At 52.5% G+C, this 12,921-nt stretch overlaps 1 protein-coding gene across 1 annotated transcript; it reads right to left on the bottom strand.

Moving 5' to 3' along the window:
• Positions 1 to 2,118: 2,118 nt before the first annotated feature.
• Positions 2,119 to 8,291, bottom strand: LOC114662928 (G-protein coupled receptor 54-like). Its single transcript, XM_028816669.2, has 5 exons — positions 7,338 to 8,291; positions 5,488 to 5,612; positions 5,009 to 5,144; positions 3,439 to 3,677; positions 2,119 to 2,642 (listed from the first exon to the last, which is right to left on the bottom strand). The coding sequence occupies exons 1-5, from the start codon at positions 7,567 to 7,569 to the stop codon at positions 2,286 to 2,288; spliced, it is 1,089 nt and encodes a 362-aa protein (XP_028672502.1). The 5' UTR covers positions 7,570 to 8,291; the 3' UTR covers positions 2,119 to 2,285.
• Positions 8,292 to 12,921: the final 4,630 nt, after the last annotated feature.

Here is a 12,921-nt window from a genome sequence, read left to right as displayed (position 1 = left end):
GCGCCTACTACATGCAGACCGTCGAAGTATAAAGGGCAACACACTAAAGGAGCGCAAATCGCTAAGTCAGACATTTATACAGCGCCCGTCATGCTCTGGGCACACACACAGCACTCTGAGGGTCCAGGTCCCCCAGCTCGATGTGGGGGGGCACCTCAATGTCTCAACAGAACCATTGTGCGCTTTTCTTAGCCTTGTGCTACAATGATCAACATGAGAGGTGCTTCATGGAGAAGAGAATTTTTATGCTTCCCTTTCAAGACCCCCAACCCCCCGATAAATGAAGGGTTCATGAAAGAGATTTGTGGGTGACAGCTGGTTTTGTGTTTGACACCACAAGCCTGTGTCCTCACAGGTGGCGCAGTGGTAGTGCTGCTGCTTTGCAGTAAGGAGACTGTGGAAGATTGTGGGTTCGCTTCCTGGTTCCTCCCTGTGTGGATAGCGCTTTGAGTACTGAGAAAAGCACTATATAAATGTAATGAATTATTATTATTATTATTAAGGTCATTCACTTAAAAAATGAGGGAAAGGCAGGTCAGCGAGACCCCTCTCCAGAGGCACCGCTCCTGTACCTGCACTGGGGGTCTCAGCCTTCACGCCGGCCACCTCTCGCTGCTGAGATTCCACACCTGGATCATTAGTGAGCTCAGCATGTTTGTCCCCAGGGGGCCACTAGGGCACTAGACCCTTCATGACACTTTAAGGACTAACTTTTTAGTAGGAGGTGGCGCCCCCTAAGGGTGGAGGACTGGACACCACAAGGCTGCCAGCTGAGTGATGGTCAAATGGCACTGAGAGTCAATTCACCTGCCAGTCCAATGTCAAAAGAACTAAACCAATAGCTGTGTGTGCAGTGGTGCCCCCTGTGGTGGTGCCAAGTCCCCTCTGTTTCCCACTTCTATTCCGTCTTTCAGTTCTCATGTGAGGTTCTGAGCCCCCCAGTCAGCCCATCTGTTTGCCCAGTGCCCTCGTGTCCTGCATCTAATGTGAGGGGGCACAAGGGCAGCAGACAGAGGAAAGGGGCAGAGCTTTGGAGTGCTGCCATTTGGCTCCTAATAAACACAGTGGAGTGTTTCACCTCAAACCCAGTCGTGTCCAATGAATGGCCATTGAAGGGGCTGATGGGAAATGGGGTGAACATCATTACAGCTGGGGGGCAGGTGGGCTTGCTGGCATTAGCAGATGGAGCTTCTTCTCCCTTCATTGTCTGTCTCACTATGATGGCCTCCAGCTCTGCTTATTTGATGGCTTCACTCTGGTGGGCCACCCAGCTGATGTCACTTGTGCCGATACCCATGTGGACAGGCACATGACATTTGCAGATGACCATACTGTGACCAGCTGACCAACTGCCAAAGTGTGAGCAAAGGTATTCTCTGGGGACCAGTGGAGATGCACATGTGCCACTAGGGGGCGACAGCCTCATTACATCCAGCTGTGTCAGGTGTGGACACTCAGATACGGGCAGGGACTGGCATGATACCCACCAGCTCAGGAGCACCAAGGGGATATCCCAGTAGGCATGAGAATTGACCTGCTGGTAACATGTAGCAGAGGGCACTGAAGCCGATGGGCTGTGGGGTCTTTCAAGGACAGGACACAATAGAAATGGACACCACTGGCACATGGTCACCTCTGGCATGGTGGTCACAAAGGAGGGGCTTTGGAGAGCTTGGCAGTCCCCTGTGATGAGGCAACCTGACGTGGGGGGCTGCTTTAGTGTTATGTTGGCCTTTTTCGATAAACGAGTCTGCTAAATGAATAAATGGAAATTCTTATATAGCGACCTTCACACTGTAGAGGGTCCTACTGCTGCCTTCAAGTCAGCTGTTTGTGTTTTATCACCAACTCTGCTGTGCTGTCAATCAGCACTTTGGGCCAATCAGCTCCCAGGTCTCTGTATAGGCCCCGCCCACAGCATCCTTGTCCCCCACCCCTTGTCATGGCAGCGTCGTGGGCCACACTTTCTTGTCTTATGCTGCATTGTGTTCTCCTTCTGCTTTCCCTGCCATGACAGACACCACTCAGAATAAAGTTTCACTCGTTTACTAAGGTGGGTGGACAGGGGGGACACACAACGATGGTTGAAGTCATAGCATTTTTAATAAAAAAGCACAAAAGGACAGTGAGGACAGCAGATGTGTCTTCTTCTGAAGGGCTGCAAGTGAATTGCCAGAAATCCCTGGTGGCAAACGGCAAACTCCAAAGCACGTGCTTACATGTCACCTCCAGCAGAGGGCGCCCTGCCTTCACTTTAGAATCTGCAGAGCTGAGCCCATCTCTGTCTACGACCCTGAGGAGACAAAGTGCATCTCGGTGTTGGCAGCACCGTTGGCCAAGCTGGCGTCACCCACGCGCTGCTTGAAGATGAAGGGGAAGGTCTTCTTGAAGGCCTTGCGGAAGTTGGCCCCCATGAAAGCGTAGACGATGGGGTTCACCGAGGAGTTGGAGTAGCACATGCAGTGCGCCCAGATCTTCACCTTGTAGACGGAGTAGGTGCGCCTGAAGTCGCGGCTGAAGGCCTGCACTAGGATGAAGAGCTGGATGGGACCCCAGCAGATGGCGAAGAGCAGCACCATGACGGCCACCATCCGTGAGATCTTGGTGCGCATGGCTTCGGAGCGTTCGGCCAGTAGCTGAACCTGAAGGGGTCAAAGGGGACAGGTGGAGTAAGCAGTGGAAGACAAAACAAGACAAGGTCAGCAGAGTCGGGGACGGTGGTGGAGACCCCACTGGAGACTGCGGTTGGCACTGCCAGCCCAGTTCTGCAGCTTTTGCTGACTCGTCCAAGCAGTGACCTGCAGTACCACATTCCCGCCATGAGGAGTGATGAGCACACGTGGGAGCACCTGGAATACGTGGACTGGGTGAGTGTGCCATTCCTATGCCAGCGTGCGCTACATCACATTCGACAGGGTGATGGGGGGTTTAACGGGGGCGTCAATATCCTTTTTATGAAGCGTTTAACTCATCCTCCCTGGATTACATGATCAGCCAGTTCATCAGGTGCCCACAGAGAGCGCGTCAGTCATGTGAACCTCGTCAAGCCATAGAGGGGGGCACAGGGGCCGCGCTAAATGAGGTGCTCTCTGCGGACGCCAGCAAACTCAACTTCAGGGGGACTTGGACTTGGGGGGTCATTGAGGAAAGCCACAGCCCCTGGTCCAGCCCTGTTGTTTTTGTTCCCAACCCAGATGGAAGCTGGCAATTCTGCAACGACTTTCACAGGCTTTACCAGAACTCCCAGTCTGACACAATGTGATGCATAACATTCAGGCCATACAGAAACCTCGGCCAGGGTTGGCGTGACAAGGCGCTATATCAGACATGGTAAATGACCCCCACAATCCCCACCACCATATGTGTCATTATTTGCAGTGGCCCCCCATCTCCCTCACCAAGCCTAGACAGGACTCCCACACAGCGCCCATACCGTACCTGGTAGGTGTTGTCCGATGGCTCGACAGCTGGATGGCCCATCTGGTAGAGCATGGCGGTGTAACAAATGCAGATGGTCACCAGGGGGAGCAGGTAGACGGCCAGGAAGTTGTAGAGGATGAAGGCCTTCTTGTGGCCGGCGCTCGGGAAGTCCTCCACACAGTAGGTCCGTGGTCCGAACCACTCGCCGTCGCTGATGCGGTGGTACACGGGCACTGGGATGGATGCCACGAATGAGCCTGAAACGCAGATGCAGAGCAGTGGATTAAGAGTCGTTACATGAGGGCAAGCTGTGACCCCCCCTGTGCCTGAAGGTGACATCCTGCTTCTGCTTACGATGACAGGGGCTGACCCAGAAAAGGACACCTGCAGGGGCACTCAAGGGGAGGTGCACTTGCATCACAAACACTGGCACCTAGTGGGCACTCCTCATGGGCTTCAGGGTGTGGCTCGGGCCGCATCCCACCACAAGACAGCGCAGGAGAAGTGACAGACACAAACAGCCCATGGCCACACACAGTTATCAGGGAGTTGACAAGTGACCATGCCCTTAGTGTGCCAGTCTCTGGTCACCATCCCCGCTGTCCACACATTGGCTGCCAGTGTGCTCAAGTGGTTAAAGGGCTGTGAGGGACAAGGTGACCAGTTCAGCTGTGACCAGTGACCCCAAGACACTGCAGTACCCCATGGGACAGAAGGCACAATCTGAAATTGGCCCTGCCTCAGGATCACAGGGGCTGAAGGCTGTCATGCCAGCACCAACCCATTAAGTGGTGGTCTCCCACAATTCCAGGACCTCTCTTCATTACCCAGCCCTGTGGCTTCCTATGATGCAGCCATCAATCCACCATTACTCAATGTCCCCAACCTGGACAAGGACAGATTAGGTGACATCCTACCAACCTGCTCAAATGATGTGCCACCCTGAGGTCATTACCCACGGATGTCCACTTTAGTCACCGCTGCCACCATCTTGGCTCAAACAGTCTGTTAGAGATGAGAGCCCACCACAGCCCCCCAGGCCCTCTTGTTACCCTTATGGATCTACTGGGTCACTCAAGCCACCCCTGGTTAGTATAAGGTGGCTTCAGGTCATAGATAAAAAGGACTTTATTTGTCCCCATGGGGGGACATTCAGCATCACATATCATGTGATACAACTTCATTGCCATTTGCTGACCGTTGGCCCGAGTCATTTTTGTGTCGGACCCCCCCATGGCTACAAACATCTCATTGCTTGGATTCCACACAGATGGGCCATTTGTCCCATTCACATCTGTCACTCTGCCTGCGGGGCCTTTAGGTGGCATCATTCAGGGCGCTGAAGTCAGAAAGTCCAAGGAGACAGAGACCCTCTCATCCATTGGGGCAGTTTGAAGTCTGAAGACCCAGCAGGTAATTAATAAACAAAACAGGACAACCAACGTTACAGGAAAACATGAAGAGCAACCACTGAAAAGTTAAAAGACCAGTAAGAGCAAGAAATACACAGCATACCAAACACAGAAGGAGGGCACAGAGGTGCCCAGTGTCCAGCCCAGGGGCACAAACACCAGGCCGCCATACTCACCCAGCCAAATCCCGAGGCTGACAGTGGCAGCCACCCTCGAAGTCCTCTGCCGCAGGGAGCGGAACGGGTAGACTGTGACATACCAGCGGTCAACGCTCATGGCGGTCAGCGTCACGCAGGTCGCTTGGGCAGACACCTGGAAGAAAGACGAGATGGGCATGTGACCGCACGGCCATTGAGCGCCAACTCATTCCACACATCAGGCCAGAAGTCAATCGGAACCCCATATAGCACCTTTCCTACTGGACACTTCATCAAGTGACTTTGCATTCACTGCCATCTCCCATTTCACAGACTGGTGGCGAGTGGGCACTATGCCTGTTACCTGGGCGGTCCCAACATGTAGGGTACACCAGGGAGCACAAGATGTGTGCCAGTCATCTGCTGCAGACCCAGCCCTAAGAGGGGCTATCAAAGCGGGGGCCCCCATAGTGCCCTGACTCAACTGTTAGGTCAAAGAGTGAAAAACAATGACCCACCTGCTGGATGTAATTGACAAACTTGCACATGAACTCTCCAAAGACCCAGCTGGGCATGGGGTACAGCATGGCAGTGAAGGGCACGCAGCACACGAGGAAGATAATGTCGGTCATTGCCAGGTTAGCTGAAAGAGACAAAGAGCTGGAGGTCACGCCACTTCTTCACCAATGCCACCCACCCTCATGGATGGTCCGCAGGAAGCCAGTAAAACCCACAGGCGTATGAACACATGGCAGACAATGGCCAGCAGGGGGAGCAGCAGCCCACCAGAGAAGTCTGCTGTGATGTCGGAGACAAAGAAGTTGGCAAAAACTCAAGCTTCATATCGATACATTTTAGGGAGAGAAGTTCACGACTCAAATGGCCTGTGATATGGAAGGGTCAACAGACGGACGGGGGTCCGGAACACCAAACATGTCAGTCCCTTTTAAAAGTCGTTGGAACAACCAATCAGCAAACCTACAGAGGAAATCCCTGTGAAGACCTGGAGAATGGGCACATCATGTAGAGCTGGTGACCCGACAGACTGGCATTCACTGGAAGGGTGAGCACCACCTCCCTGGATGTCTGGAAATGCACACATCTACAAATCGGTTTGTGTTTCACATGAATGCCCCACTAAATGCCACACTTTGTAGAGCCGAATGACATTCAAAAACATGACACAGGTGACCAGTCTGAAGTGCCCTTCACACGGGCGGATCCACAATTCAACCCCACCAAGGGGGTCCGACCCCCCCACCCCTATCCTGATGAAACAATTTAAACCATCAAAGGACGACGACCCCAAGCCCACCCCACTCCACGCCCCCATTCACCGCTCAAGTCTCGGCCCACTGCGTTGTTTGTAGTGTGGTCAACTATCTGCTAAGGAGCTGACTTCATTAAATCAGTCAGGGGCCTGTGGGGGTCTTAATCCAGCCTGGACCCTTCTTAATAATCAGATAATAATAAGCAGATTGATCCTAAATGACACCATGGTGGGGCTGAGGCGCTACTGGGGAACATTTCAGACAAAATACAATAAAAAATAAATCAATATTGAAATAAATTAATTATGAAATGCAACAATAAACAGCGCGCCCGTCACAGCTGAGAGGGCGGGCTCTAGCGAGTGCTGTGTTCTGATTGGTGAATCGTCAGTCGAATGCCTGAATATCTTCAGCCATCAAGGGCCACACATTGACAGGTGGCGACTCTCGAGGGGATGAAGAATTCGGGGCTTCTTAAACGAAGTCATTCTGGGTAACTTTTTTTTTTTCCTCCCCAAGTCCTTAAAGTTGTGACTGCGCGCGCGTGTCCGTAGTTGACGTGAGTTCAAGAGAAGTTTGCCCAGAATGACTTCATTCAAGAAGCCCCGAACTGCTCGTCCTTTCAGGGGTCGACACCTGACGTGTCTGCTGTTATTGTGTGGCGTTTGATTGCCGACGATTTCAATGGAAAGATTTCGGTCCAGTCCGCCGTCGATTCACCGATCAGAACACAGCACTCGCTAGAGCCCGCCCTCTCAGCTTTGACGGGTGAAAGTGACAGGCGCGCGCTTCGTGTGGCGTGCGGGGTGACTGATATCAATCGATCAATCAATCAATAAACAATGAAATAAACAACTAAAGGGGTAAACAACATAAAAGCAGTGTCACGGCCCTTGTCACAGCGCCTTGCGCCGCCCTCAATTGGCGACAAGCGCTTTTCCAAAAATCAGCCGTCTCGATCCGTTCGTGGTCGCACCCCTTTATTTGAATGTGCTTATCGCGACATTTCACAATCCGTTAACTGCTTGGCATACTCACTCATTCGTTATCGCATTCCCTCCGTAAGGCGCTATATACCTGGGGCGTGGCCTACTCACCTATGTAGAAGTTGGTCACAGTCCTCATCTGCTTGTGCTTCGTGATCACGTAGATGACCAGCGAGTTACCCGCCAGCCCCACCACCATGAGGAGCGCGAAGAACAGGGGCACCAGCCAGGCGTCCATCAGGAGAGGTGGCTGAGCCGCGGGGGTCGAGGCGTTCCGGCAGATCGGCGATCCCGACTCGTTGCATGAGGAGCCATTGAGCTGCCCGGCTGTCTCCTCGGACATGTCTATGAAGAAGGTGGAATTGTCCTCATCAGACTGGGGGGCTGAAGTCGGAGCGGCGCTTTTGAGTTCGTCTTCTCTTCGGACAGGCAGAGATAAAGTGGAGGAGAGGAGGGCGAGAGGGCTGCAGAATAAAGACACCCGGACCCTGACTTACGTAAAATGGAGGAAGATGAAATGGAAACATCTGACGGCGACGAACACCCTCAAGGCCGTCGTTCGATTATATAGCGCCTTTCATCTTGATCGAGAGCACAGTGTCGCTTACCAGACAGAAGCTTAAATGGCAGGTGAAGGGCGCAACAAAATTGACGGCGACTCGCCGCCAGCTCTCGATGTCAGACGTGTCGGAGACCCCAGCGAGCCCCCGGGGGTCCATCTGAACGAAGGCAGGCAGCTTTTCATGAGTTTTTTGGTCTTCTGACTCCTGGTGTGCTGACAGATATAGCGCCTTGACTCAACAGTAACTTCAGGTGTGCTCGAGCAGCTCAGATGCCATTTGCCTTCCGCTGTCGCCGGCTGCTTTTCGGAGAGCCGATGGCTCAGCAGACCATCCTGGTGTTATTTATAGGTACCTGCTGGCAGGGGGGGCTGAACACGAGAGACCCCCCCAGAGCAGGAGAAGGGGGCGGCGGCGTGGTTTGACCTGCGCACTGGGCGGGGGGGGGGCAATCCGACTTTGACGTCACGCCTCGACTTTTTGTTGGTTTGACTGATGGTGGGCTTCTCAGCCATTCGCCGGCCTCTGCCCCTCCGAGTAGTGAGGGCAGCAGGACTAGTTGTAGTATTAGTCGCCTTGTCTTATATAGCGCCTTTCACTTTAGACACCGAGTCTCATTTGCTCTTCTAGTGAATAAAAGCCGACTTTGTGTTTTGTTTTTCGCACACTTGAGAATTTCACACGTGACCACCGGTACGAAAGACACAATATGAAGTCCTTCAACGGTTCTTATAACAAGATAAGAAGATTAGGTGAGCAGAGAGTAGTGACCATGACCTAACCTGAAACCGACATTCAGTGGGGCGGTTGGCACGAAAGGCGCTATACTGTATTAAGGGTTTTCTTTTTCTTTTATCTCAGGCTGCCGCTGATCTGAGTCCCAAGGCTCCTCTGGAAAGCCTAATCTGACAGCCACGCACGAAGGTCCCCGGTCGGGTGGTCTGAGCGCCGAAGAAACAAAGAGCTGACATACACACACGGTGCCCACTGAAATAATCATCATTTACATTCATATAGCGCCTTTCTCACTTCTCAAAGCGCTCTCCACACAGGGAGGATCCGCCACGCGAACTCGTCAGCTCCTCACTGCGAGGCAGCAGCTCTACCACTGCGCCACCTGCGCGAAAGACCCCATTTGTGCTCGGAGTTATATTTCTGCGGTTAGTCGGCGGAGGTCGATTAATTCGATTTGACTTCAGATCTTCATACTGTTGTCAAACTCATGATTGGAATAATTCAGTTTTATGTAAAAATTGGAGGAAAAAAAACCTCAGCTTTAATTTAAACCCCCGCAACTTACCCGGACGTTGACGCTAATAGGCGCGAACTCCATTTATAATAAACGAGAAAAAGCCAAGCCCCCTATGAGTCAAACACGTGATCGTCAACGTGCGCCGATGGTCACCCCGAAGTCGCCACCCTGCCTTTAAGTAGAAATAAAACAGAGAGACTCCCGCCTACACCTGCTTTCCTTTAATCCTCCCTTCATGTTTTGTGTCCTCCACTGTGACGGCGGCCCTTCGCGACCCTGGCCACCTTCTCTCCCGCCACACTTTATTTATGAGCGCCCCTCAGCCCACTCCAGTCACTTAAGACCCCCATTTTAAGGCGCCCTTTGATCTCCATTCCTCAACTTCGCTTCCACTGCCGGCTGTCCGTTCAAACACATGGCGCTATATGAAACACAGATTGGTTCGTAAAACTGAGAAACGGCACGCAGTCCCTTAAGATGGCACGTGCGATTACTCAGCCAGGGCTGCTCGTTCGTTACCTGATGTAGCGCCTTTACTCACCGATTACTTGGCTGACGCTTTTATCGACACTTGACGGACACGATTGGTTTTCTTTTGTTCTTCCAATCAGCGCAGGGGCAGGTGAGGTGACTTGCTCAGGGTCACACCGTGTCAGTGGGATTTGAACCCACCACCCCAAAGCCTTAAACATTCCACCACACTGCCTTTCAAAGAACAGCTAGAGGGGTCTTCCGAAAGAATTGCAGGACCCCCGTAAGTCCATTCGTTTTTGAAGTGTCTGCCCTGTAATCCCCCCCCAAGTCTCCTGTATTTTATTTATTGTCACTAATTTGATACTCAAGGCTGATTTGGGTGGGGTGGCCACTCACGGCCTGCCGTACACACCTCTCGCTGGGGCTCCTGAGGTTTGGACATCTCTGTGTCCTTCTGCTTCAGACTGGCACCCCAGAAAGTGAGCGTTTGGTGAATTAGGGGGTCTCGTGTCGTACTGCGCATGAGCGGGGGCTGTGATGAAGAGACAAGCGGCCGGTCCAGGGTGGGCTTCCTACCTTGGGCCTTTGCGCACGGCATAGAGGGGCTCTTGGAGGATTATATAATAACACATTGAACTTTTATAGCGCCTTTCCCGTGCCCAGAAACTCCTTACCTCCGCTCATCGCCTCTTGACGCCGAAGTAAAGTCTGGCCGGCCTGACCACAACCAAAGCCCGCCGAGGTGACCAATGAGCGCCGGCCCGGACTAGCGGGGGTCATTTCAGTCCGTGGGCTGTGCTTGGCCACGTGACTCGGGCGAGTGTGTCCGCCGCTGCAGCTCAGCGATTTACTCGGCAGGTCCGCACATGCGCAGGCGATCAAACAGCCAGTAAACAATTCAGACAATTAGGGGGACAGGAAGAGAAAGGCGTAAGGGGGGCTGGCGGCCGCCCACGTCGATTGAAACGGCGTGGAATCTTTATGAGGGCGACCTGTGCCCGTTGGCGGTTTCATCTATTGCCACGCCACAGTAAGGCAGGGTGGCGCAGCGTTTAGCAACTCGAGCTCCGTCTGCCCTGACGGCGCTGTTCTCACCGAAAATGTACGTGACATGGAATTTGCTCCTTGTGATTGATTGTGCCCTGCAATGGAGTGGCACCATGCCCTGGGACGGTTCCTGCTATCAGAGTGGACTTCAGAGAGATTTATAATGGACGGACGGCAGGTGTGGTAGCAGCTATGGAGTGGGACAACAACGAGAGTCGAGAGCAATAGAGAAGACGTCCAAGATGAGGTGCCCAGGCTTGGCACTGAACTCCAGAATGCCAATGTGGGCTCTGCTGTAGTCTGGTCACTATGTGCTCCAAACAGTGCAACGATGCCCAGAATGGCACTTTGTTTGTTCACCAATTCAAATTCAGTCAGTCAGTCATTCTCCAACCCGCTATATCCTAACACAGGGGCATGGGGGTCTGCTGGAGCCAATCCCAGCCAGCACAGGGTGCAAGGCAGGAAACAAATCCTGAGCAGGGCACCAGCCCACTGCAGCCAATTCAAATACAATTCGTTCTTAAATGCCAGTCAAAGAGGGTAAAACAAACAAAATTAATAAGCTGGGCACCAAAACAGGAAATGGAAATAAAATGTCCCAGAATGGGCTTGGGGTCCGCTGGTCCTGATCCCATGTCTTCTGGATGGTCACCATTTCTTTGGCCTGTGTGATCTCATTGGCACCTGACTGGCACATTTTCCCAACTGAGCATCTCTCTCTCTCAGGCTGGCACAGCAGTTCTACATCACAGTTCTTAGAGACCTTTGGTGTCTTTGGGTATAGTGCCGACGGTCACCTCTTCATTTGACTGGCCAGGTAACATCGAATCAGCATGGTGCGAGTGACTGCGCCCCCTACAGTTTGGGTCCTGCATTACATTAACTGAAGAAAGTGGCTTACAGCAATAATAATAGTAATACTACTACTAATAATACTACTACTAATAATAATAGTAATACTACTACTACTAATAATACTAATAATAATACTAATAGTAATAATAATGATACCTTCTTCCTTTATTTAGTGCCTTTCACCTGTCAGGCAGCATCAGAAAACTGATAAGATAGACAGAAACATGAAGACTGCTCCTGAGCTGCTGTGGCACTGATGGCCAAAGGCAAGAAAAGTCGACTGGTACGGGGCCACAGTCACAGTCAGTGAAGCATGGCACAAGGGCACCCAAATTAGTGGAATGAGCGGGCACACAACTAACCACACAGGCTGGAACACTCTGTGCCAAGCAGACAGCTAAGACCATATAGAGTGACTTTCTTGGTGACTACTGAGCCTGGGGGGATTGGCAATTGGTGGGCATGCGTGCCAGTGCCTCCTGGTGCCAGGACAACATTTGTCACTCTTGGCACAGGTGTCAGTGAGGCCCTGTCCTTCAATGTTCCCTCTAAATGGCTGGCTGGCACTGGAGGCCTCCTTGTGGATGATGACATTGCCCCACTAGATTAGACGGCAGGTTGGAGACCCTCACTGGCTGCTCTGGGGGTCTCAACTAGACTTTGACTTTAGCACCCCAGCATGTGAGGTGATGAAGGGCATCTTCCTGACCCAGAAACACCCAAAAGTGGCACAGTGACTAAGCACACAGCACTGCAGGTTCATGTCCCACCGCTGCCTCACTGTGGGACCCTGAGCACGTCACTTAACTGGCCCCCCGATCCTGTCAAGCACCCTGGGTAAAAAAAAACAACAGCAATGGGTGGCTGGACGCTGAGGGGTAATCAGCAGCCCACTGCCACCAGGTCCTGATCAGACCCCATGGCAGATGGCATAGCCACATACAAGGGCAGGGAGTAAGGTGCTATGTGCCATTTTCAATGGGATGTGCCAACGGTGCCCCCCTTGTTTCCACCCTCAGCATTCTGGAGCCCCTGGGGGGGCTGCGGTGATTCTTCTCAAAGTTTCCTAAGAACGTCAAAGCCACCCAGGGGGCCTCAAATGACAAAAGGCTTTGATTGCCACCAAGGCCACCTGCTGGATTCACGTCATCACCTCAAATTGCATAAAGGAGGATTGTGCCAAGTAACTATGGCATCAAGCAGGACTGCCAGGCGGGTGAAGGAGGGGGTACCCACTTAATTACAGCCTTGAGGTCCAAAGGGACTTCCAAATCACAAGTGTAGTCTTCATTAAGTTGTAAAGTGCGAGAGCAGGCAGGGCACCTGGGGCATTGACGGGTGGACTAAAACAGTGTGCCAGTCCACCGCCTTCACCCCTAACCCACTGGGGTCATCCTCATCCTTGAGTGGCACCACCTCTGTACATCCCAGTCCAGTCCTCTTCTGGTGACCCCGTCCCTCATGTACTTTGCAGTGGTGTCACTTTGGGACGACAGAAAAAGAC

The sequence above is a fragment of the Erpetoichthys calabaricus genome, chromosome 12 (assembly GCF_900747795.2).
Source record: "Erpetoichthys calabaricus chromosome 12, fErpCal1.3, whole genome shotgun sequence".
NCBI lineage: Eukaryota > Metazoa > Chordata > Cladistia > Polypteriformes > Polypteridae > Erpetoichthys > Erpetoichthys calabaricus.
The sequence above is the reverse complement of the archived record's forward strand: the minus strand, read 5'-3'. Positions and strand labels throughout refer to the sequence as shown.